The 26839-nt window shown below is 34.1% G+C and overlaps 1 protein-coding gene and 1 long non-coding RNA gene across 2 annotated transcripts in view; one reads left to right on the top strand and one right to left on the bottom strand.

Annotated features, from left to right (window-relative positions):
* Positions 1 to 24589, top strand: part of LRRC6 (leucine rich repeat containing 6) — a 30406-nt gene extending 5817 nt beyond the window's left edge. Inside the window, exons 3-12 of the mRNA XM_035319344.1 lie at positions 3546 to 3623; positions 5546 to 5718; positions 6679 to 6878; positions 8022 to 8204; positions 8313 to 8390; positions 10798 to 10863; positions 12398 to 12467; positions 13325 to 13420; positions 18548 to 18627; positions 23952 to 24589. Of these exons, the coding sequence (XP_035175235.1) occupies positions 3546 to 3623; positions 5546 to 5718; positions 6679 to 6878; positions 8022 to 8204; positions 8313 to 8390; positions 10798 to 10863; positions 12398 to 12467; positions 13325 to 13420; positions 18548 to 18627; positions 23952 to 24138 (1211 nt within the window). The 3' untranslated portion in view covers positions 24139 to 24589. The remainder of the gene's footprint in view (positions 1 to 3545; positions 3624 to 5545; positions 5719 to 6678; positions 6879 to 8021; positions 8205 to 8312; positions 8391 to 10797; positions 10864 to 12397; positions 12468 to 13324; positions 13421 to 18547; positions 18628 to 23951) is intronic.
* LOC118162906 lies at positions 1154 to 25969 on the bottom strand. The gene is made up of 4 exons (XR_004748710.1): positions 25827 to 25969; positions 17124 to 17129; positions 12082 to 12092; positions 1154 to 1164 (listed from the first exon to the last, which is right to left on the bottom strand). It is a non-coding gene; the product is annotated as an uncharacterized LOC118162906 (long non-coding RNA).
* Positions 25970 to 26839: the final 870 nt, after the last annotated feature.

The following is a 26839-nucleotide window of genomic DNA, read 5'->3' as shown; positions in this document are numbered from 1 at the left end:
TCTTCATGGCCCTCCCATGGACCGACTCTAACAGATCCATCTCCTTTAGGTTTATGTGGTATATCACATTACCTTTCAGATTATTGGCTTTTGGATACCAGATTTATTTAGCAATTCTTTTTTTAAGACATTCAGTTTTCTTCTTAACGTAATCTAAAAGTAGGAGCTGGAAAATTATGCAACTTCTAACTTTATATATTCTTGTATAATGTGACTGTTTTTCAAGATAGCACCTTAGTAACCAATTTAAAAAAAAAGAAAGAAAGAAAGAAAAAAAGAAACACTATGTAAATAATGACCAAAAGGTTTGCTGGTGAGGGTTGAATTACAAAATACTGAATTCAGGAAGTAATCCACTGGGACATGGATGGCAACGTGTCTGTGCAGAATACACACCAGAGAGATGACAGTTCCAAGCACACTTCAAAATATCAGAATATGAAAGGTGTATGGTTTATATTGCCTTTTTTTTCAAGATTTGTGTCTTCTTTTAAAGCAAACCTTTACACAACCCTAAATCCTCCCGGTTGGATAGCAAGTTGCAAGGTATCCATATGTACAGAAGGTAAAACTGCCTAACTGGTATGGCTGTAGATGAGTCCTGGTTCTTTCCTATACATGGGAAAAAAACACAAGATACCATTGGCTTCTACACTGCCTCTCTCATATCATTTGTATGGCTGTCATTACAGAAATACCTTAGGAGGAATGTACAGCCAAACTAAGCTGCATGAGTCCTTGCTGAGAAATTCATTTCATCATCTGTTTGTGAATTACAAAACTCTCTATCCAAGGTCTTAGTAAGTTAAGTGGTAGGATTCATGTCACCTAACTTTTAGACATTCCTATCTTAGCCCGTTACTGTAGCCTCCCTTATGAAGAAGGCATATTTTTGAGCATGATTTAGTTCACTGGTTTTAGACAGCCAATTTAAAGTAAGACAAAGTGCACCTTGAAGAACCTATTTCTCTTTATTGATTATAGGGGAGCCTAGACAAGTAGCTCAGCCATCGGCATGATCTGTGTGTGTTAGATGAATTCTCTGCTTGAATTTTCCTGTTTGTCTCTGCAGGGACAGTATGTACAGCAGTTAATCAGTGCAGCTTGTGAATTAGACTGTGAGGTAAACTTTTGGACTTCATCGGGTAGGTTTTCCAGTCAAATCTTCAAAAAATGTGGTGACTGGGGAAAAAAACTGGTGAACTGTATCATGAGTTACACCATGTTTCTTGTATTAAATTAGTGTCTCGGTCACATCTCAAATGACATTTGCATTTTCCAGTCACTTATGGGACAGCTAAAGTTTATTTACTGCCCTATTCCCTTTTCACCTTCCTTGTGTATTCAAAGGAAGAAATGCTAGGCATTCTGACAGAACAAACCCAGTCACCGTGGACCTGCAAATTTCAATAGTTCATGGTGAAAATAATACATTTTAGATCCTAGATTTTAGAATGCTCCTATCCTTGTCTGAGAGCTGCCTGCTATCTTTTGTTTGGCCTGTACAGTCTAGTAGTGTTCTTGGCCTAGAACAGTCTAGTAGATTTAAATAAGTCATTTTAGGTATTCCGGTTACATCACAGTGATATTAAGGATAAATTTGGATCACTGTATTTAAAAAAAAAAAATAAGAGAGAACCTTCACTCATTTATTCTGTCAAATGGTCTTAATTGATCAGGGATCATTCCTGAAAATATTATTTACTAAATTTGCTCCTGGCTTGAAGCAAAGCAATATAGTACCTCCCCTTGTGCCCTCTGTGCTACTCTATTTTAACCATTCTTCTCTCTAGAACATTTTCTATGATTAAAGCAACTTTCTAATTTTGTTCTCCTCTTAGAACAAACATCAAGCAGTATCACACTCCTTCCATGATTTCCACTCTGAAAAAAGGTGCATTAGATAACATCAGGTGATATTTAGATTTTACATAATGTTTTCCTGTAACGAAAGCCTAAAACTAGTATAAAGTAATATAAAAGAAAGCCTAAAACTAGTGTAAATCGATTCTTGCCTAACTAATATTTCAGAAACCAGGAAAGAAATTCTCCCATACAGCAACAGTAACCGTGCTGTGAATACTTTTGACACAAAGCGTGATCGTCTCAAAGACCCTAGCGTCCTCTTGGTTTGCCAGTGCCATTTAGTTGAGGGAGCTAGGCTTCTCTGAAGGAGTAGGCAAACATTTAGGATCTTGACCCTTCAGTGTCACAGGTCTTTTATTCCTCTCCAAACGCCTTTACCTTCCAGCTCCCAAGCCACTAGCCATCCACACAATTGTGTGACCATTTCGTTATTCACTAACCTCTGTTCTGCCTCTGTAGTATGTGAACTAATGTTGCCTACTATGCCTTTTCTACACAGTATATGGACTTATAGCACCATAAAGCTTTAAAAATACATTGTGGGAGGCAGAGCTGCAGTGAAGGACAGTGTGACTGACACGAACGCAGCACTAGCAAACTTTCTAGCGCAGGAACATGAGCTCTGAGGAATGAAACTGGTAGATAATTTTTGTATCCCAAAATGCTAGTACATGCCTGATGGTTGTTTTTCAGGTTTATGGCAGAAAAGCATCTTAGTTTAAAGTTGATTATTATTGCACTTAGCATTACTTTTATTAGAATTGTGTGTTCTTATATTCACTATGACACTAATGAAAACACAAAAGGTAATAACTAACCCATAATTGTGGGCCATCCTACTACTGCTTTCTCAGCTGATCATGTATATTTGTAAATCCTAGTTGAAAATGACATTTTCTTACCTAACTTCTTAATTCCTCCATTACTTCCTAATGTCAGGATCTTAAATAAATCCTAAGAGTTTTTTTGTTTTGTTTTCTGAAAATTGAGTTGCCACAAAAACTCCAGAAGAAAAGGAAGTTTCCTAGACCACATTTGTGCCAGAATATACCCATACCATTTTATAGACAAGACATGCATTGTAGCTAAGCAAGTCTGTTATGTAAAAGAGTAGTTGTAGGCTTTATTTCAAAATAGCATAAACTCTGCCAGGTATAATATAGCATGGATTTATTGATTATTTAAGTTTCTTGTATTAACTGTGTAGATAAAATATCTTTAAAAATTGAATATATAATAAAAACCAAAACCAAAACCAAACAAACAAACAGAACACACAATCTTTTTTATATGAGTGTAAAACTCAAATTCTATAAAGCTTGACAAAGTATAGATTTAGCATTCGTGAGTTTCATGATGAAAGGAATATTTCACCATGCTTTTTGGCCAGTCCTCTTGCATTATATATTTGTGTTATAGAATTTTTGATGAAATGTGTTTATAACCTTCCCTATTTCACGATACTATTTTCATTTCAATTTATGCTTTGCAAAGAATTAGTAATAAAATTAGTATTAAAATTAGTATTAAAATATTAATGACTGATAGTCTATTACATATTTAGGTTTGTCCTTCCAATTTTTCTGCTTTATTGTTTGTTCATAGTCAAGTGAGCAAATAAAATAATAATGCCCTTCCAGTGAGGGAAACTGAAATGATGGATCTGTGTTTTGTTACAGAAAATGTGGGTAAGTTAAAGAAGCTGGAATATTTAAATTTAGCTTTGAACAACATTGAAAAAATTGAAAATCTGGAAGGTAAGATTTTTAAATGAACTTATTTTCTCTTTTGTTATTGAAACACTTGAGTTGTGACTGAATTTAGATCAAGTATAAGGGTGGAAGTCATTGATTATGCCCACCAATAAATGTATTTTGTTGCCAGCTTCTGTGCAGTTTTTCAACAAGTGTTTCTTCGTTATAAGTGGTTCCTACTGCTGAAGTTTTGTCATTGCAGTTTCTTAAATGTATTTTAACTTGCTTTTTGCATATTCTCTTACCATTGTTGTCAGCTATGACAGCTCTATTCTTTAATACTTTACAGAATAGGAGATCAAAATTTTCCGGAAACCCATAGAGAATTGGTATTTTCCCACAATAAAGTTAAGATGGTAGGTTAGCTAGAGCAATGCGATATTTTTTTTAATGCTATGCAGGATGTAAAGAATGTCTCTTGTAATGGTTCAGCAGTCATCTTCACTTCAGCAATCAAAAGTCTCACAGAAGGTTCTACACTGTGCACCAGCTGCATTGGCAGTCTGGAGTATTTTTATAGAGTTTTTCAGGTGATTTTTTTTTTCTTTCATTACATGAAGTCTTGTCTATCTTACCTATGTTTAACCATTTATCTTGACACTATAATTGCATGTGCAAAGATGAAATCCTAAGACTTAAAGCCATACATAAACACATCGCATAATATTTAAATAAATTCTGACTTTTGACATTTCATTATTTTTCTTGCTTAGGAAAGTTGCTGAATATTTAAAATGTCCACCTTGGCAACAGAACAATAAAAAAAGCTGATTTGTTTTGTTTTGTTTAAACACTGTGCAAGCTGTTTCAGGAGGATGGTTTAAATCAAACAGAAAAATAAACAAATAGGCTAAACAGAAATTTGTAAAAGTTGAAGAAATATGTAGTACATTACATATTTGGCAATTTGCTGAGAAACTTACATCTGTTTTCATGCCAGTAAATTTTAAGTTCGTCTATCAGGCTGCATTATTTATTACCGTGATTTGTCATTTACTTAGAAGTCAGAACCTTTGGGAGTTATCCATGCAAAAATTGAGGTTATTTAAATCCCCTAATAAATCATTTTGCATTGTTTATGCTCTTTCAGTTCCATTATGCATAAAATACTTTCCAAATAGACCTGCAAAGGAAAAGAAGTGATTAAAATGATGAGCACAGAAGCTGAGCTTGCTCTTTAGCTGAACTTTTTTACTCTTAGAATCAAGGTCATGACTCACGGACATATTATGATAAAAGGAGTGGCTGGTGAATTGTGGATCCAAATTTCCCAGAGCATTTTGTTAGCAAATTTAGTGTTTCTGTTTATAATGAATTCTTCTAGTTAACATACCATTTTATCAATGATATTTGCAATTTAATCAGTAATAAAAACCTCACAACTTCTGAGTCCATAAAGTGTAAAACCTCTTCTTGACTTGGAGTGGATATTTAGAAAATATTATCGCAACACTTCAATAATGTTAGTGAAGATTAACATTACAAAGGAATGAAATCCCTCAGGATGCTGCTCTCCTGAAGCAATTAGACACTCTTTAGCCACATGGAGAAGACTTAGATGAGATGGGTACTAGGGCAACCAGACTCTTAATACTGATGTCCAGCTTACCTGCAAATGAAACATTCATTTAATTTTCCACAAAGTTTTGATAGTAGTGAAACCAATATTAAGTTTTGATATTTTCCATGTTATCAATATTTTTTCTTTCTATGAATACTGTAGGCTCATAAAGCTTAGCTGTGAGTCACTCATCTACTTGTGGCTTGGAACAGATGTATCCTGATAGAATAAAGTCATTATACAGAAAGCAAATGCAGGCACCAGTTTTAGTGCCTAAGTGCATGTATGTGTCTGTGTGTTTGTGTGTGTGTATGTGTCAAGTACATTTATGTTATGGACAAATTGATTATTATTCTCTGAACAGGCTGTGAAGATCTGAAGAAACTTGACCTGACAGCAAATTTCATTGGTGAACTCTCCAGTGCTGAAACACTAAAATATAATATACATCTGAAGGAATTGTTTCTAGTGGGTAACCCATGTACTGAATTTGAAGGTTATAGACAATTTGTGGTGGCAACACTTCATCAATTAAAAGTAAGATTTTTAAAGTTAAATTTATGTCCAAATCAATAACCAGCTTTGTTGATTGAACATAGTAATTCAAAACAAAATACCTGCTTGTGGTAGGAAAACTAGGAATACTTTTCTTACTGTCCACAGGAAATTAAATTCTGTTCTGAATAAGTGACTATATTAAGTAACGTGATAATAAATAGTTATAGTAAACCACATGCATCTGTTAAATTTTCTGTCATTTTTATTGGAGATGCTTAAACAAAATTCTGAAAAGATAAATACATGGTACAGTTCTGGCTTTTAGCTTTATATATATGTGTGTATGTGTATACATACAGTATATTTTTAAATTATTGCTCTGATTTTAGGAAGTTATCAAGTCGTTGGTAATGTGCCAACAATATATACCATACCAACAACATAAGGCAGGAGAACAGTAGAAATTGATGCGAAAATGCTCTATATTGTAAATAGGTACTCTGAGATGGAGGTTTTGTACAGTGACTAATCTAATGATTTTTTGTCATTGAAAGAGGCAGTCAGAATCCTGAAATATGCTCTTCCACTTTCCCTTGGAGAATCACAGACACTTGGTTAACTTCTTAAGAGTAGGTTCAACTCATTTTCGAGTTAAATGAACACATCCAAAGAAATATTTCTGTAATAGTTTCATGAGCAAAATAAAAGGCAGACAAATATCAGAAATGGCTGAAGGGACTCTCTCTGCTACATAGTAATGTAGTAGACTAACTAAAATTCCAGGAAAATGCAAAAGGCAGCTCTCAGACACAAACATTTTCAGATCTGAATAACAACCTACTGTTAATTCTTTTTAATGCAGTACAACTTACATTGTGCTTTAGAGGTTTGAAAGGAATATTAAATTAACCTGCAATTTAATGGATGTATTGATTTGAATGTGTTTTAAATTTCTCATATATATATATATTTTTAATTTTTTTTTTTCCCTTTGGGAAGTACTTGGATAGTAAAGAAATAGAACGTTCAGAGAGGATTCAAGCACTTCAAAACTATTCAGAAGTGAAACAGAAAATCAGAGAACAGGAACAATCTTACCTTCTCAAAAGAGCCAAAGAAAAAGAAGAGGCTCAAAGAAGGATGCATGAAAGAAAGGATAGGAAAGAGAAACAAGTGGAAGCTAAGCATGGATTTGACAGGTAATAGTTAAGCAGCAACAGTTTGTAACTAAACATCACTCATTTCTTTATTCATTAAGAATTTTGTTTTTCCTTGTTAAATGTTGTTAATATAATTCCACTTAAATTCTTATGTTTGTCTTTATTGCTGATTCTAGCAGGATTATAGCATTTCTCCTATGGTCTCTAATGAAAAACATAATTAATTATAAACATAATTAACTACTAACCTGTAGACAGTACAACAGAATTTCTGTCTAATAACTCCAAGCTAAATTTTCTAGGTTCCAAAGTGGTGTGATTGATAGCTTTTTTCAGGACAGCTGGAAATTGTTATTTAAGTTAATACAGTGGTTTCAGAGACAGCAGATGTTCATATATAATTTCTTTTGCTTCAGATGCAATATATATTAAGAAAGAAACAGTATTTGCAGATCTTTTGAGATGTAAATGGCTAAGGAATGTTAACTCCTACATTTCTACCTAATACTACTAAGATTATGTAGACAGTAGATTTTTCCCTTGTGTCATCTTTCATTGTACGTGTCCTTCATCATTTTTTTAGACTAATCGAGTCTAAGTTGCATGGAGAACATGATTATGGAACTTTTTTCCACACAGATCACAGCTCTATCATAAATTTAGTTTTAATTCTATATAGATAGAGACTTTCTGAACATTACAGAAGCTTAGGTTTAGGGGGACAAGTTATTTGGGTTCTAAAATGGCACTTTAAGAGATGTGTAAGTAAAAAACTGCTATCTTATAAATTTCTAACCTGCTGCTCTCTGATTTTGGGAAAACTTAAACTTAACAGGCACTGAAGGCTTTCTTGCACCTGAAGGTTGTAAGGGCATCTGAAAATTCTGCTCCTGAAATTAAATCTGTTGAATTATCTGTCAGGGTTTTCAGATAGCTAAGCAAAACCGTAGTATCACTTCTAAGTTAAATCAATGAAAAGTATTCTGTTGAAAAATGTTTTAATGATTGATGAAAGTTGCAGAACAGACTAAATTATTCAAATCCGTAAGCTATTATTCTCTGTAGGAATTATGCAACTATTAGTATTGAAGTAAAAAAAATAAATTATTGCAAGAATCCATTATCAATACTGTTACTCTTCATTCATTTCATTAAAATAATATTTCTTGTGATCTTGTGTAGCCCAGGCTCCCTACAGGACAAAGAAAACCATCAGTCAGAAGGAGAACAACAAACATGCAGAACAGTTGAAGATGATGAAGAAGACAGAATGTTTTGGGAGGAGCCTACACCTTATACTCCAGAATCTAGATTAGAAACTCACAGATATATTGAAGAAAAACGGAAAGCAAAAGACAATATAAGGTATCCTTAACTTCTTGCCATCTTCTTCCTTATTTTTTTATTTTAGCTATACAACAGAAAATATGAGAATGTCAAATTATAAAACATTTTTCTTTCTGTTTTGTTAAGGGAGCCAAAAAAGAGAGAGAAGCCTCTTCCAACACTGGTCACTGCAGAAGGAAAAGTTCTAAATGTCAACGTGCCTAAGTATGTAAGGAACCAATGCTGTGGTTAACTTCTTTATGGTTGATTTGGGCCACTATTTTAACATACGGGATGATAATAAGAGAACTGACAAGTTCTGATGTATAGTATTATATTCCTGATGGTGAAACTAACTCCAGAAATTATATTCTGATGCTGGAAAAATAATTAATTACTTTTCAGTAAGTTAAGTGTTGAAGGTTGTCTAACTTAATATCTTGGTGTTTGATGATAGAATAATTTGTTTTTCTGTAAATGACATAAGATGCTTTACTCTTATTACCTTCTATGGTAAGATAGTGGAAAAAAATTAATGAAAGCTTGACTGCTGAAGATAAATGTGTACGAGTAGCCACTTTAAATGTGGGAAAATATGTCCAAGTAATATTTCTAGTGAAAATCATTCTGTCCTCTGATTACAGATGTAAACCTGGCAGAACAGACAAAGTGACAGAAAAGCAAAAGAATGATTTTTTTGGTTCAAAGAAGACAAGCCTTAAATAGTTTAAATCTTACATTAATAGAATTTAATTATGCCTCTAAAAAGCAGAGACATTTAGAACAAAGCTGTAGCTATCTTTGTATAAGAAATACAGTCACCTAGAGTTCACTGTTTATAGCAGTCCTGTTCAGATCACCTGAGTTTTCTGGATTAGAATTTACTGTGTAGATGCGCTCAGGTAAATTCAGATCACTGAGCAGTTTTGGTCATTATGGCTTCAACAAGAATATCACAGTTCTTCACTGCAACCTGAAAGAGTTGCTAGTAGACAGATGGTCCTCTCCAAAGTTATTGTTTTATTGCAAAAGACTAGTTTCCAATGCAATGTCCAAGTTTATCTAAGGTTCTTTTCAAACATTGGTTACTGAGAGGAATAGCAACATGCTGCTGAGAAAAGAAGAGTATTTCTCTTCCTCGTTTCTGTTCAAGCTTTAACCTAGAAAATTTTACAATTCTCTTTTATACTGTTAATGTTTTAGTGAATTCTCAAAATTTGTGGTGTAGTAAAATAAAGAAGTGTCCACAGGAAAGAAAGCTGTTTTGTATCGTTTGCAGTTTTCCATTCAAAAATATCCATTAACCTAAAGTTCCCTAAGCTTTCTTCCAAGTTGACTGTATCAGAATACAAGAGAGCAAGGAGTTATAAAGTATATCTAGCACATTTTTTTTCTTGCTGAAAGAATGTATACAAAATGTTAACATTTTAGCTTCTTTCTATTAGCTGAACCCAAAAAATCTAGGTATTTTAATGTCTCTGAAATATACCAGATAAATTAAATTAAGCCAAACCCTCTCATTTTAGACTTATACCTAATCTATAAAATCATCTCATTTATAGGTGGGTTTTATTTTGTCTTTTCTCTACTTTAACACTTGGGGATATTTGAGAGTGTGAGTAGAACTAGTTAAGTCTAGAATAGATCTCCTTATTCAAGATTTGTTCAAAAATTTTAGAACTCAGCCAGCAGATAACAAATGCACAGCTAATACGCTCTCATTTGTAACAAATATTACAGAATCACAGAATCATCTAGGTTGGAGGAGACCTCCAAGATCACCTAGTCCACCCTCTGACTTAACACTGACAAGTCCTCCACTAAGCCATATCCCTAAGCTCTACATCTAAACATCTTTTAAAGACCTCCAGGGATGGTGACTCAACCACTTCCCTGGGCAGCCTATTCCAGTGACTAACAACCCGTTCAGTAAAGAAGTTCTTCCTAATATCCAACCTAAACCTCCCCTGATGCAACTTTAGCGTCATTCCCATTCCCCTTCATCCTGTCACCAGGCATGTGGGAGAATAGACCAACCCCCACCTTGCTACAGCCTTGAATCAAGGATATTAAGCAAATCAATTTTTACTTTGGAAATGCACATGTAGATAATTATGCTACAGGCAACTTAATTGCCGTGAACAAGCATGCAAAGTCTTTTTTTTTTTTTTTTTTTTTTTTTAATGATGAAGTTAGAATCACTGTTTTTCAGGCCGTCTGTGCTTTTCATGTACTTTTTTGTTGTTGTTGTGTTGTTGTTGTTTTTTTTTTATCTATAAAGACATCAAAGACATCAACAGAACAGACACTTTGCCAGCAGATGTCTCTCTCTCTGCACTGACAGACTAATCTTAATTTTAACTGACCTTCAGCACTATTTTTATTTCTGTTTCTTGAGTGTTGGGTGGAGAGAATAGAAAACAAATGTTGAATGACTCTAGCTCAAATGTTAGTAATTTTTCCTGTTCATGAGGAAAAGTGCAACTGTTTCTAAAATGATCATCTGACTTTGTCTAAAGGGTATTTGTGTTAATCTAAAATTGCTAGAAGTTTAATTTGAAATATGCCATAATGTTTGTTTTTTCACCCCGATTATGTTGATCCTGGAGGTGTTTCTTGTCCTTATTGTTAGGCTTCATTTCTCCTTGAAAGATGATGAAGAAAACAACCAGTTCATTTTGGATCTTTCTGTTTACAGGTCAGAAATATTATTTATTTTTCCACTTCATTTTTGCCATTCGCAAGTTCTATTTCACAGAATTTCAATTATAGTCCTCCTTATAAATGGGGAATTTTCAAGAGGAAGTAAAATAACATAGGGCTTAATCAAATCAATCTTGAAGCCTCTGCCAAAGAAATGGAACTGTATAAAATAAAGACCCTTAGGATCGTTCTGTTACTCCTAAATGAGCAGTGTGTCTCGATAGTCCACAGGCAGGTTTCCTCCAGTGCTGTCCCCTTATATTTAAATAAAATATTTTCCATTCTTCATTGGCAGGTTAGGATTGTAGGGAATGGGGTTTTATGTCCATTCCCTGTCCCTAGAAGTGCTCCAGTACAATTCATGTCCTTGTATAATTAAAGTCTTCTTGAAACAGAGTAGGGCAGCTTTGTCCATAGTGCTTGTGGACTATGGTCATGGTCTGTCCTATTTCCTAAACTACAACAGAGCATTACCTGGAAGGAATGTAGATGAAACATGCCAAAAAATGACAAGGAGACATTATAACTCTTATAAGTTAAATTATAACTTAATTTGTAACTACTAAGCACAACAGTGCCCTTGCTCATGGTTCAAAAAGGGGTTAGAAATCCACAAGCTTTTTCACCTCCTATAGGAATTTGTTAAAGTTGAAACTAGTTTCATAGCACATAAATAGTTCTCACAGCAGGTGTTCTTTCCTTCAAACTTATTAATTTCCCACAAAACAAGCCTGCTCCATTGTTTCTGAATTATAAGAATTAGTTTTTTTGGAAACTCAGAAAATCTGTTCAGGTGCAATATTGGATATAGTGTTGTAGTCTGTGCTCATTTATAAGAAATGTAAACTAGAAAGTTTTAAAAATTCACTTGAGAAGTAATGTTATAAAGGCAGGGAAATAGGGAAGATGCATTTGCACTTTCACTAGCAGGTCACAAGAACAAGTGTGTATCACAAGATGACGAGCAGATGTTAGAGTGGAGCTTTTACAGGTCACAAACAGTGACCAGTTTGCCAGTACTGAAGTGTAAAAAGACTGTTTTCTGGGAATACAATGTATTTTTTTTCATTCTATGTAAAAAAGGAACTTTTATTACAAAGGTACCATTTAAGCCTTTAGAAAGAAAAGTAGCAAAATTATTTTACAATTTTAAATAGCAAATAGATGAATTTTCATGTTAAGGCAAAGCACTAAACTAATAGAAAAAACAAACAAACAAACAAACTTTTCACTTTCCACAGGGATTTTGAAACATTGGAGTTATACAATAGTTGTAGTGAAGGACTGATGTGGTGGACATGACAGAACTTAAGACATTATTTTATTTCACGTTCCCTAAACATATAGGAAGAACATATTTTTCTTCCAAAAATATCAAATGCTAATAATATTTCATTTAACTTAATAACTGAAATTGAAGCTGTAGTTTACAAACTGTGAAGTCGTAATAAAATAATTAAGTAGTCCTAAATGCCTATATACCAGACTGTATCATAGATTGATTCATTTATTTATATTTCATTTTGAAGACATCTGGACACTTCTCTACTTGATGTTGATGTCCAGACAACTTACATACGAGTATTGGTGAAGGGAAAGGTTAGTGTTTTCCTACTGCATTCATTTGAAATAAAGACTAAAAGTTTATGATGGTTATTCAGTGAACTCTGGAGCTTTCACAGATTATGAACTTCCATGCACCTATGCAGAAAAAAAACATTATAACATACTCGTATTATTCTGAACCATATATATGCTGTTGAAATCCTAACCAGAAGAGGTGTAAAGCCTGAAATGAAATTCCATTCTCTGTTTCTCTCATTTCTTCTTATTCCCTCAATACAGTGTACAATAAGTCACTGAGGAAAAGAGCTTGTTAGTTACCCTTGGCTACAATTCAATAATTTCACAATCTGGAATTCATAGTAGACAAAAAAAAAAAAAATAATGAACATATACTCTTTGAAAAGGGTGTTTAAAATTCAAGTTTAATTCCTTCTCAATGGTTATAATTTTATCATCAAATTTTTGAAAAATTCTTAGTACTTAAATAGTAAACAAAAATCTGTATTTATGGCTGTACCAACTGCATAAATAAAACTTCAAAATTACTTTATGTTTAAAATAGACTAGATAATCTTTCTCATTTAATTGCTAATATAAGTCAAGCATCAGTTTATAACCTTCTTTAGAAATGTCACTTCAGAAATGACAGCAATTCAGGAATATACATATAACCATACTTCTAAGTAAAAACTGTTTAGCATGTTAATCATTTTTTAGGATTAGTAATACTATATTTATAGCGATGGGGTTTAGACACATACAGTTCTATAGATCAAAGGATGTGATAGTTATATTTCTGCATGTGTTCTGTCTAGGTCAAATAAGTAAATAAATATATAAATAAATAGATGTTTTATCATGATATACTTCAGCCCCATATTTTCTCATAGCCATTCCAGCTTGTGCTCCCTGAGGAAGTGAAGCCGGATAGTAGCTCTGCTAAAAGATCACAAACAACTGGTCATTTAGTTGTCAGCATGCCAAAGGTATGTTAAATAATTGGAGGAGGCATCATAGAAAGGTATTTAAAATATTGTGAGTACTTTGGGAATATTTCTGAGTTATAGGTAACATCTGATTAGCTAGTTATTCAGACTAGCCTTTCCCATCAGGATGTATTTCTCAAAGAAATAAGGAATATTACAGAATGACAATTAATCATAGAGCCAAACCATTGGATTTAGGATTCCTTTAAAGGAACATTATGGAAAACAATATTAATGGAACTGTTTCTATTTCCTTTATTTTCAACAGAAACAGCTTTTTATGTATGAAAATATCCTCTGCAAAACCTGCCATATTGTGCAACCATGTAAGATGTATTTTAAAAGATCAGTAAATAAGCAGTTTTTCTACCTGTTTGAGATAACAAAAACAAATCAGTTTTTCAAAATTTCAAAATCTACACCTGTATGAAAATTACATTATGGTTCAAGGATAGGCATTATATACTACGACTCTCACATCTCAGGTGATCAGAACGAGTTGCTTAATTCATTTTCCCTTCATGCTTTCCCTAGATGGAAATGATACACTGATCAGCTCTACCAAGTATGTGTAATCACAGAGTAAGAGGGTTGTGGCAACATGGTGCTTCAACCGAGAAAAGCTACACAGAAGGCCTTTAAGAAGCCTGGGCAGAAGCTGTATTCCCCTAATATTCATAACTCTGTGTTCTGCTGTCTCACTTGTGCTCTGATTGCCTGTATGGAGTCGTGCTGTCCCTTGTGGCACTAAGGGATGTGGTGGTTTAGTGGTGGGACTCAGTAGTTCCCTGCATGGACAATCTCTGATTAAATCACAAGCTGTCGTTTTAGCATCAAGCATACAGTTTCACCAGGAGTTTGAGGAATGCTGAAAATTGTATTTCCACTTTCCTACATCAATTAATTGAAACTAAGGCCTTGACATTTGCTGTTTTGGATAATGCTATTTTCAAATGCTTTTGAACAGAGCTTTGTTTATTACTTACTTGTCTTTCACATATTTTAAGTATCATCAGTTTTCTATCTCATAACCTGCTTTTATTACTTAGACTTCAATATTGTTTTTGTGGATGAGCAGTGGCCTAGAAAACATAAGTATTTCAAGGAGGCTCTGTGTACCTTCAAATCTGCTGTCTTCCAAGAAAGCAGTACCTACATGAGCAACGTGAATATTTCCTCTTTCTATTGTGATTAAGAATTGCCTTTATTCCATGATTAAATTTATGCTTTACCCATGTTTCATCTATCTTGATATTTTACCTACACCTATATTATTTTACCTAGACTGACAGTCTGGAGCCTGCCTCATCTCAGAATGTCACTGTTCAGAGATACTTGTGAGACCTAAGGTCTCTACACAATAACCAAGGTCATGTTGTTCAGCTTAGAGAAGAGAAAGCTCAAAAGGGTCTTAACTGACTGGGGTGGGGTGGTGGTGGTGAAGGGGGAGTAAAGAAGATGGAGCCAAGCTCTTTCCAGTGGTGGGTAATGACAGGGCAAGAGGCAATAAGCACAAAGAGAAACACCAGAATGCTCTGTCTAACATAAGGAAACATATTTTAATGGTGAGAGTGATCAAACACTGGCATAGGTTGCTCAAAGAGGTCATGGAGTCTTCACCCTTGGAGATCTTCAGAAGCCACCTGGATGTGGTCCTGGGCAACTGGCTCCAGGTGGCAGTGCCTGAGCAGGGGTTTGGACTAAATGACCTCCAGAAATCCATTCCAACCTCAACTGTTTTGTGACTCTGAGATACGGCGAGCTTTGTGGATTTGTTGAGCAAAGATGGACCTGTGCTACTTTGCAGCAATTCCACTTAGCAGGTACAAAAGAATTGTTCTGTGTTACAGTCATGCAGTCTCTTCCCTTCCTTCAGAACTAAATTGGAGTGCACAAGCTATATTTTGGGGGATACATATCCTTTGCAGACATTCTTTATCCATACATATTGTATTGTTATTAACAGGATGTATTCTAGGAAGCTAAGTATAATGAATAAAGGTTACCAGTAAGTGGAATGCCAATAGTTATTTTTCTCTGAGAACATTATGGCTGAAGCTATCAACAATATTTGAGAATACTAATTTTATATCATCAACTTAATATAAATTCCTTTTTATAAGATGATAGGAAGAACAGAGTTCATGCAACTTCTTTTCAGTTTATATCAGTGATGAGACAAACTTAATGACTGTATTGTGCTGTTTAATCTTTCTGTTCCTGATAAATAATTATTCTCAAAATAAAATTATTTGCAACTAGATAAATGACTTAGCACATTCCTTAAGTAACTGACATTTTAAGAATACTATTAACAAAAAGTAAACTTCTGCAGTAGGGTTCTTGCAATGCTCTCCTGAAAATACCTCTCTTTTCTCAGGAAGGGAACAGAAAATGAACTGAATTCAGTATTTTTCATTTGCTTTAGGGAGTTTCTGATCAGGTTGCTAAACCTTTCAGCATATATCTTCCAGCCTGTTCATAGCTCCCTAGCCTTTAAAATGAAAAGTAAAACCTCTTCAGTTGCCTCTCTGATGGTCTTGCCATACCATAGATGTTAGAGATAGTAAATTCCACATAAAGGATAAGAAAGTAAATAATTTTCACCATTTTTTCAGAAAACATTTCTTTTTAAATGTACTGTTTATTGCACAGCAAATCATTGTAGAACGGGTGTCTTTCTAAGGCACTGTCTACCAACAGATTTGGAAGGTCATCAAAACAAATTTGAAGGACACAACATTCAGTGAATTGTGACACTTTTCAAGTGTGGTGCTTATACTGTAATAACCTTAATCGTCTGTACAGAGATTTTGTATGAGTAAGGGGTTGATAGCAAGTACATTGTAATGCTTAATTTTCTGGGAAAAGTATTTGTGACATGAAGCTTTTCAACCTTTCAGCCTCTATGCTCTGGCAGTGTCATCTTTGCAGATGATGCAGGAAAGTAAAAAACTGAACGTCTCTTTATTGGCTTTGACCAAAATTGGCATATTAAATCAGTGATTTTGCAAAATGCCATCAGTAGATTACGCCAGTAGCATGTTAATTAGTCTGAGAAACAGCATCAAAACCAGTGTTATTACCAAACAGTTTTTATTTAGGGTTCTGAGACATTGTGTCATGTTTTAAAACTTGACTTTCCTTATTTTAGTGAATCAGAGAAGAAAATTTTGACTTTTTGATTAATCCTTTATTATATAAGCAGTAAAAAATTAATTCTGACAGCTTTTTATAGCCTGGGCCTTCGAAAGCATTTAGAAACTTAAAGATCAATGAGAGTTAAATTCCTTAATTAATTTTAAAATAGAGGGGTATACATTATGCATGTCAGTGTAAGGGTTATTTGATGGAATTTCATTATAAAATTCTCACTTATCTAGGTGTGGCAAGTGCAGTAATATTTCATTACTGTCAAAGGCATATGGAGACATACAGCTGTGAAACCCTAGAAATATTTTCTTCCTTCAAAATAAATGTGTTTTGGGGAAACTCTGTTACTCAATGGAATTCACATTGCAGAAGAAGAAAGCCATGGTAGGAATAAATTGTAGGCTGAAAAGATGACTCAGCTTAAAAATATTGTTTTCACAAATTCCATCTGTTTCCTCAAATATATTCCAGATTCTATTTAACACATCAATTTCTAGACTTCTCTGCTAATGTTCTTAAAAGACCTTTCCTTTCTGATTTCTGATTACACTAAATACTAGCAATAGTTTCATAGAATTACTTCCAGAAAGCTTCATTATATTCACTTAGTCCCTCTTCCTGTATATTACAGAGTTTAAATTTAATTCACTAAACTTGCTACTGAGCCCAAAGTCTTACATTTGTCCACAGCTGAAGCAGTGGCTGTTCTGTTTTCCAGATCATTTGTCCTGACTTGATTGATATCTCCAAGATCAATATGCAGTCACTGTCCTGATGAAGCTCATGTGCCATTGGTGCACATTGTTTCAAAAGCAAGAAAAAAGAGAATATCACTTACAATTTTTCTTGAACAGAGGTAGGAGGACATCTTTTGAGCAAAGGAGCTTTTGAGTCAAATGATATTTGACAATAATAGATGCCCCACTACACAATTCCTAACCCTTCCCTAATTTGAAAGCCCCTTGAAAGGATCCCATCCTGTCAAGGAGTCATTTCTGTTGATTGCAGAATCAGCAATTTTTCTTACCATCCTTGATGATGTGCTCTGAGGGCAAATCAAGGAACCTTAGCTTCAGAGGGATCAACAGATTGAATTACTGTTACAAGAACAGAACACTGTCCAGCCTACTGAGAAGAGGGAAAGTTCAAAGAAAAAGACTTTTCTTTGCCAGGGGATATACAGAGTATGAAAGGGTCAGCCCTTTGACAATGCATTTCAGAAACGAATGCTAGAAGCCACGGGATCTGTTTTATTTCTTGAACATTTTAGAGCAGGTCTGGAACAGCATGTTTTCAAACCAATGTTACTAGAAAATACTAGATACTCTTTGTCATAGTTCCCGTTTATCTCCTTCCTTTCAAACCTTAAGGGTTCCCTCTCCCTTGATGTCACTAAGTAGGGAAAGAGATAGGCTTTTGCCATAAGAAATAACATACATGTCCTCCAAAAATGGTGATGGATGTGTTTTCTTTGAGAAAGGGAATTCACTTTGTCTTCAATCTTGAGATTCTGTTTTCAGCAATGTTGCTGAGGGAGTTTGTGGACATTTGCCCTTTTTACAAAGAGTGAGAAGTCCAGAGAGTAGCAGATTCCTTAATAAAAATATCTGAACTAGCACATGGACACTAAGACTGAAATACAAGGAGACACATTATGGACTAGTTCATTAGCTACAGAGAAAATCAGTAATGTGCGTTATTAACATTGTATTAAACAAGACAGCAAATGCATATATATATGTATATATTTAAAGATATATATACTTATATATATAATTGAATATAATTCCATTCAGATCATTTGGTTAAAATGGCTTTATGCATGCTTCACGCTGAGTGAAGGGTGTTAAAACCTAACAGAAAAGTCACATGAGAAAATTTATTTACACCTTATTTTTTTTGATAGATTATTTAAATGCTTTTGAGCATAAATAACTTTTGTGGGATTTATTTTTCTGTATTTTTTTATTTTAGGCTAAAGAAATAATCCTGTCTAAACAAAAATTATCAACTTCAATCAAACCTTCTGACACAATGCAAAAAAATGCAAGAAGGTAATTCCCTTTTTCTTTCACATTAGCGTTTATTTATTTATTTTTTGGGGGTGCATTAGTTATTCACTTGTCAGAATATATGTTTTTTATTGAGTATCTTATTGTGGAAAGTACGAAAATATTGATTTGTATAGAGTAAAACTGTGTATGAAAGCTTAAGACTAATGGCCTGTCTGGTGCTGTTTATAAAGTGATCTGCTCCAATAGCAGAGCCAAAAAAGCACTTATTTCTGCAGATCGGTTCTGTTTCATCAGCTCATTCAGGTATTGATCTAGTATACACTAAAACCAAATCACCTACTGAGAATTGCCTTTGCAGAGCTCCTTGCAACATAGCCTAGGTCTCAAAACCATTTAGAAAGCAATGATTTTGAACATCTCATGAATGTATTTGCACAGTGATACAGTATACATATTGAGCTACTGCACCAATGAGTAGTTTCAAAAAGCAGTTCTTCAAGGTTTTATAGCAGCTCCATCCTATTACATGTGATGTAAACTCCAGCTCTTAAACTCTTTCAGTTAGTGACTGGCAGAAGGAAGTAAATATCAGGGCTGCACTATTTTTTGTTTTTCCTTACCAAGTGTTACTAGCCATTAGGGTAGACAGACATTAGGGCTCATAGCCACTAGGCCTTTTACCAAGTATCGATACCACAATATGTATTTAACTATTTTGCTTTTCCTCTTGCTATAGGCAACAATATTCATACAATTATGAGGCATGGTAATAGCAAAGTTTGTTAAGCATCTTACCTGTTTGTATTTTAATTGTTATATTTATTTCCTTGTGTGTTTTCATTGTGGTAACATGTTGATGGAAAGTCTAAGCAGTTAGTAAAAATTAGCATTATTGATCACAACTGTTCTTCTTGGTCTCAATATTTAGGACACTGTTCAAATGGCACTACAAGAGTCACTGATGTCATTATTTCTGCTTTTTATTTTGTAATTTTAATAAGGATCAGTTGTGTCTTTTCTTGAGTGGCCTGCTTGATGAGAAGACAATAGGGTGACTGCAAGGATTTGTCGAGATTTCTAATGAGCCACAACCACTGCACCCTTACCTTAGGCAGCAGTACATCTTCTTAATTACTGAGTATTTCAGTAATTTTTCTTTAAAAGGTCCAAGCCAAATGGTGCAAAAGTGATGGTTCTTTCCAGAAGAAGCACAGCTAAAGCCTTAGAAACATTAAAAGAAATCAGTTAAACGAGATCAGTTAAAAGAAATGTCTGAACTTTTCTCCAGGATAAAACTAGATCTTCCTTCTGTAGATACCTGATGTTATCTCTCTTCCAGATTCTGCCAAACAGCAAAAGAGCTAGCCACTATGTAGTTAGGAATACATATTTCCGTAGAACTCTCTGTGTGTATTTAGTTTGGGCTACACAGTAAGTGATTAAATAGCCATAATGGGGTCATGTCCCCTTCCCTGCCAATTGATGAACTAAAGGTACCCCATGGCATAGCAAAAGTGCAAGAAGTTGTGTTTGATTTCAGGACAGCTTTAAGTAATTATGAAAATGCTTACTGACGATTTTGAAGCAAGAATACAAATTTTACTGTTAATATATTACTGGAATATGTATCACAAAAACAGAAGTAGGAAAGAAGTATTTTGAATTACAGCTCTTACTACAAATAGTAAGTTTTGACCTCCTTGGTTGAAAAATTGCTGACTAGCCAGATGTAAAAAAATTGCTGAATAGTTCTCTTAGATTACAGAACATTCATTACAGTGATTACACTTGACAGCTACAGATGTCTTAGCTAAATTCTGTCAGACAATCTGCTAAACTATAATATAGTGCTTTAAATCTCTTAACTTGTTAGCTAGATTGCATGATGATACTATTATTACTTCTGCCACATAGGAGATATTTCTTCTGCGACTGTATACAAAACTGTACTTCAAACCTTCAAAGAGACAAGTTTCCATAGCAGGAAATTGACATATTTATTTATTATGCATCCAAAATGTCTATTAATATAGTAGCTGATTATGTCAGTCTTTACTGTGACTGACCTCATTCATCTATGAGGTACAGAAATTGAGTTTTCCGCAAATGCACAAATTTAGAGAGTTGAATAGATTTGCAGAAATAATCTTTTCAGGCTACATAGTTTGATAGCTTTTAGGTAGATATTGAGAATTCTTGCTCTCACTGCAAGTTTTGTTGTCTGGAACAGGAAGAATTACAGGAGTTCAATTGACTTTTTAAACAGAATGTAGATCAGGTATGACTAAGCAACATTTTTTTTAAAAAAAGCTTTTTATCCCAGTTAAGGTTAAAGTATAGATTGAATTGCATTCTTATGAAGACCTGGAGCTAGAAGACTGGAAAAAGTGGCTCTGCAAAGCTGTTGCTCATACTTTGTAAATACCTTGTAAATATCTTTGGACATGCTGATGCCAGAAAGGAAACTTTCAATCACATGTCAGAGAGTGCATTTTCTGGATAAGAAGTATGAGAAATCTTTGGCAATCTAAACTTTTATTGAAATTCAGAAGTTGAAACAAGGAAATGTAACTGTCAAACCATTAAAATATCAAATATGGGGATTAAGAACTGTGTGAACAAAAGTGTAAATTATAAAAAAATATCAAATTATCAGATATGTGTTCTGTCACACACCAGATTGTTCAGCAGGCTGCTATAGTTATGCAAAACTGAAGGACTAACTATCATTTTTTTTTATAGTGAACTCTATTTTCTTTTTTTAAAGCATTGTTGAACTATGTAGAGATAGAAATAGCCTTTCTAAGGGAAAGGAATGGCGAAAAAAAAAAAAAAAAAGAGAGAGAAAGCATTTAATTCAATATTATTTATTGTGTATGGTCGTCTGATCTTTAGGCCATAGTTTTCCCCTGAGTAGAGACTGCTCAGCAGCAGGTAGCAGTGCCAAAAACAGTGAACATAGTTGTTTCTTTATTTATTTTACCTGAAGTTAACATCATTTGCAACTATTGGGGTTTCCAGATGTGCTGTAGTTGGTCCTGCAAGAAATATTACTGTCTTCATCACTATTGTTTTACCATTGCTCATGGAAGCGCATTAGCAACAAGATTATTTTTATTCCTCTAGGTAGACCTACAGGGAAAAAAACTAAAACTCCAATTTTTCTTCCAAAGATTTTAGGTAGGTAGTCTTGACATCATCTATACTCAGCTCTTTTTGCACAGATTACATGATCAGAGGAGCATATTCCCAGGAGATTAATGCATGATAGCTACACTGACTATCACAACTGCCTTATCACTGGCCAAATATGTGTATCGTAGTAGCTGAGATAGTACCATGAGATTTGCTGAACAAATGTAGAATATTTGACCATGCATATTTAAGTATATAAAAATCTACTTCCTTTTTGGAAAGAAAAAAATAATCTGTACTTGATTCTCTTTTCCTATTATTCATTGCTAATGGATACTTGTAGATAGCATGTGCTGATTAATTTTTGAGAATGACTGATGTTTATAATCCCTTCATAGCTTGCTGATGTGGACTGTTACTTATGACACTCACTGTTAATTAGTTTTATTCCAGTACTAAGCAATAAATTATTCAAACTCCGTAGAGTTTACTATATTTTTATGACTAGCAATTTGTACAATTTTAGAGCTGTTGAACAAATGTAAATTACCACTACTAATTAAAATACATCAAATCAAGGAAAATCTTTTCTACTATGTGAACAAAGCACATGCTGAGGTTAATTAATTTTCATATTTATGATTTTTAGCTTTTTCTGAGGTACTTCGAATCAGTGATTAGTCATTAGCAATTAGATTAGGATTCTGGAGCGCCTCAAAAAGAGGCGCTCCTTTTGGAATCTCCCCAGTGGTTACAAATAGAGTCACTCAAGGTCACAGCACATTTCACAAATCACAAAAGAGATAAAAATGTTTCTTACCTCTTGGGGATGAACATTTTCTGGAATGTTGCCACACAACACATCCACTTTTGTTTCAATAAACTGTGTAATATCGTTAAAAATCTAGCCTTATAAATTGAAGAACATTCCAGGTGAAGAAATAAAAGTTTTCTCGTATCATCCTTCATTACCCATAAAATTCTCTTCTGAGCAGTTTTTGATTGTGCAACTTGTAGGGAAAGGTTATTTGGATTCTTAAGGCAGCAGGATTCTCAGGAAAAGGAGCAAATAATTCCCAAGAAACTCCCAAGAAAAACCTAGTGGCATAAGGCTGAAAGAGGTGGGTAGGCTGATTAACACCTCTTCAGTTAGTTATGCTTTCCTCAGCAGAGGAGAGGAAGAAACCTGCCATGAATCCCTCTGCATCTCTCCTCTACACGTACAGAGATCTTACACAGAGAAATGAGCTTGGATGTCTGCTCAGGCCCCACAGGAGCCTTGATGGAGAAGCAGGCTTTGGCAGCTCATTGGCAAAACTCTGTATTTTTAACAAGTAAAAATGGTGTGTTTTCAGTTTAAAATCGTTTATATACTTTATTTACATATTTTCATTACCTACATCGTCATCAAAGCAATGCATTCTACCATCCAGTGGCTTTATTACTTTTTCCTTTGTTCTAGTCCTAATAAGTCTTTCTGATCTTCTGGGTAAGCAGGTAGCTTTATCACATCTTTGAAGAGTGATGTACTGTTGTCTATAATGCTGAGCTTGGAACTTAGACCCAAAGTAACATTCCATATAAAAGGAAAATTTGTTCAAAGTTGTACAAGTCATGTTGGAATATGCAAAAATTAGAACATCATTGAACAATTACATTTCCATTTTGCCCTTTTTTTTTTTTTTCTGTAAACTGTTACAAATTACTTGAAAAGAGGCTAGATTTTTTCCAGTTGTTTAGTTCCTTTATTAGAAAACAAAATAAACAAACAAAAAGCAACAAGATGCCTTCAAATGCTGCAAGACAGAAATTATAGGAGTATTTCAAATCTTTGATCATCTTGTCATATTGTTTGGTTGCGTTAATGCATGGACTGTGCGCATTTCTAAGTGTGATCTGAAAGAATTACCTTAATAGTGAATGAATCTGGAAATTCTGTTATGCCCCAGACCTTTCTTATACCCTTTTTTTTTTTTCATAATACGAACTTGGTTAGGATTCATATTGAAAAAAACAAGAGTTAGCTGATATAAACAGGTATATTATTACAAATAATAAGAACTCCTAATCTTCATTTAATAGTAAATTGTAAATTTTAAAAAAGTGAAATAAATAAATTTAGTAACAAGTCTCACTTTGAAGTCAACAAGTTTATTAACAGTGCCCCAGAATTGTGCTATTTGACTCTGAAATTATTTTTTTTTCCATTTGCTTTCTTCTTATTTCAGGAGTGAACAAGTTGAGAAATTAGAAGTGGATCCTAGTAAATATTCATTCCCTGATGTAACAAAAATAATCCAAGAAAAAGAACGAATTGGACAAGGACCTATTAGGCTACAAAGAGAGAAGATTACAGAGACTAAGAAGAATTATGTTGATTTTGAAAATAATGAAGATGTTCCTCCCTTAATTTGAAATGTTCTTAAGTAGTGTCTCTATATGTAGCTTGTATATCTGAGTCGATTTCATGATCCTATGTGTAAAGTAAGTATAATATAGCTGAGGTTGGAAATATTATTTACAGTTCTTGTCATAAACTTTGTTGTGCCTCTGTTTTCTGCTGTGTTTTTGTTAGAATATTGCTTCTATAAATTCTTTACTTTTCTAGTTTGTTTACTTAGTAAATCCCAATTCAGAATGGGAGCCATTTAAGTGAAATATTGTCATTTCTTCAAATAATTTATTGTTTAGCTTAAAATATGACATGTTACTGAAAAAGATAGAGAAGGAAGAAAAAATAAAAACATTTGGGTAAGATTTATGGTTATTCTAACTGACATAAAGATAACAGAAATCTCTATGTGTTCCAGTGTTTTCTTTTTCATGAAGGACAACAGTAAAAGAAAGCAATGTATTCTAGAGATGAGAGACATTGCTGTAGTCTACCATAAATGAGTGAATTTTTCAGCATAAGGCAGAGCTCCAGGATTCTGGAGCTGTTATAGCAATGCCACTCCTTGAAAATGTTGGGAGAGGATATCACCGAACAAGGTATCTCAGACATGTGGCACTGTGGGGCAGCTGAGAGAAATGACTAAGGCCATTCTTTGTCCTGTAAATGCTCTAGACAGTTCCAGATTTTTCAGAGTCCCTTACAAATACCAAGGTTAATTTTAGCTGTGATTAGCCTTGGGATGAAATAAGGATGGACAGGAGGAATAGAATGAGCTGTTCCTTCCCTATGTTTTAGCCCGTTTTTAGCAACCAGACACTCTATTATCTTATTTTCCCCTCAGCTTTTGAAATGCCCCAGAAATGAAACAGGCAGCATCAAAGAACAAATATATGCTGGGTTACCATTTAATTATTGAAAATTATTGCAATTTGGTAAGATAAAATTTGCTTTCCTCCCCCTGGTTTCCTGGGAAAACAAGGCTCATGTCATTCTTATCTCAGTTCTGCTTTCAAAAGTCATTTTAGTTATTATTACCCTATTTGACAGCAGATAAGGGTCCCTTAAATATTCAGATCCTCTAAAATAGGTAAAAACGGCCACTGATTACTAAAAAGGGATTATCTTAATACCTCTGCTACTGGGAAGACAGAACTCTGCCACTACCTATTTGGACAGTATTGTCAGTATCTCTGTGTGCATGTTATCATTCTTGCTTAGGCAGTAGTTAAAGAAAGTAGGAGTCATGATAGTGGGGCTCTGGAAACTGAGGGAAAGTCAAGGGGAGTGTGGGAAGTATTTAGGAAATAGACTTAGACCTTGAGTTACTATGGAAAGAGATAGTGGATACTTAGATGACAGTGAAATTTTGCAGAGGGAGGGTCACAGCAAATATTTCTAGGTAGGGTGGTTATTGAAGTGAGGAATACATTTGACAAAATCACAGGAAACCAAGCATCATTAGCTCCATTGTCTACAAAACAATTGATTTAAGAATGTATATACCTGAACGCTTCTGTTGACCTTTTAGTTGGTGGATTAGCATTTGATTCTATATTAAAATTCAATACTTTTTTTTTCTTTTTTTTTTTTTTTTTGGTACACTAATTTTAAGGCCATTTTAGTTAAAACAAACAAACAAGCAAAGAAACAACAAACAACAAAAAGAGGAAACTACAGCCAAAAACAAACAACGCAAAACAACAACAACAACAAAAATCCAGCGATCTACAAAACCTTGCTGATGAACCTGAAACTTTCTCTGTAAAGGAAGGCTTCATTTGGCCCTGCAAAGAGAAAATGCTTCTGATTCAAAACAGCTTTTGCTTCTAGCCAAATTGGATATAAGTAGCAAAAGCAACTCTGAAAGTATCAGAGTGTATTTTGTGGTTAGATCTTATTTTCATTTTTAATATAGAAAATTAATAAGCTGCACTTATAACTGAAACACTAAAACTGCACTTAAAAAATGTTGTTTAAATAGCGATCTAGGTTCAGGTAACGCCTATGATATTGGTCAGTACATCGTAAACTTCCTGATACATTATTTGTAAGTACTATATGCCTAACTGTGAAAAACATAATACAAAAAAATCAGTGATTAGAAAGTAGACATTGCTATTGAATTCCCCTTTTTTAGCCTCTCTAAAATGCTTTATGGTTCTCCACAGATGCTTAATGCAAGATAAAGATAAATAATCTTTTTTAAAGAGTTCTGGAGAGAAGCAGAATAAATCCATCAGCTTAGGCTGATGGGTTGAATTGATGCTTTTTCTTCAGTTACAATCTGAGATGGGTATAAAATAAAATAAAAAACGGAGTTTCATACTAATGCTACATACACAGAGAGATGAAAAGAAAATGTATATAATCACAAAGGCGTTAGCTAAGGTTGAATTTACACATATTTGATCTATTATAGTATCATCTTGGATAGTTCTTTTCCCATCTTGTTTACTGACTTGATTTTTCTAGTTCCTGAGTAAATTATTCTGTGATCCAAGCCTCTCAGTCCTGAAATCTACTTAATCAGCTTTACCCTGGTAGATGGAATATAAAAACAGCAACTTGTTTTGCAATATATCCTTATTTTCTATGAATTCCTAATCATGCCTACTGACTGAACTATGAAAAAGAATTATGTTTACCTCTTGGTGTCACAGAATTGATATGTCCATACAGATGAGTATGGATCACTTTCTGGTTTGCACATAAAGACAGCTA

Source organism: Oxyura jamaicensis, chromosome 2 (assembly GCF_011077185.1).
Source record: "Oxyura jamaicensis isolate SHBP4307 breed ruddy duck chromosome 2, BPBGC_Ojam_1.0, whole genome shotgun sequence".
In the NCBI taxonomy this organism is placed as follows: Eukaryota; Metazoa; Chordata; class Aves; order Anseriformes; family Anatidae; genus Oxyura; species Oxyura jamaicensis.
This window is presented reverse-complemented; position numbering and strand designations above follow the sequence as displayed.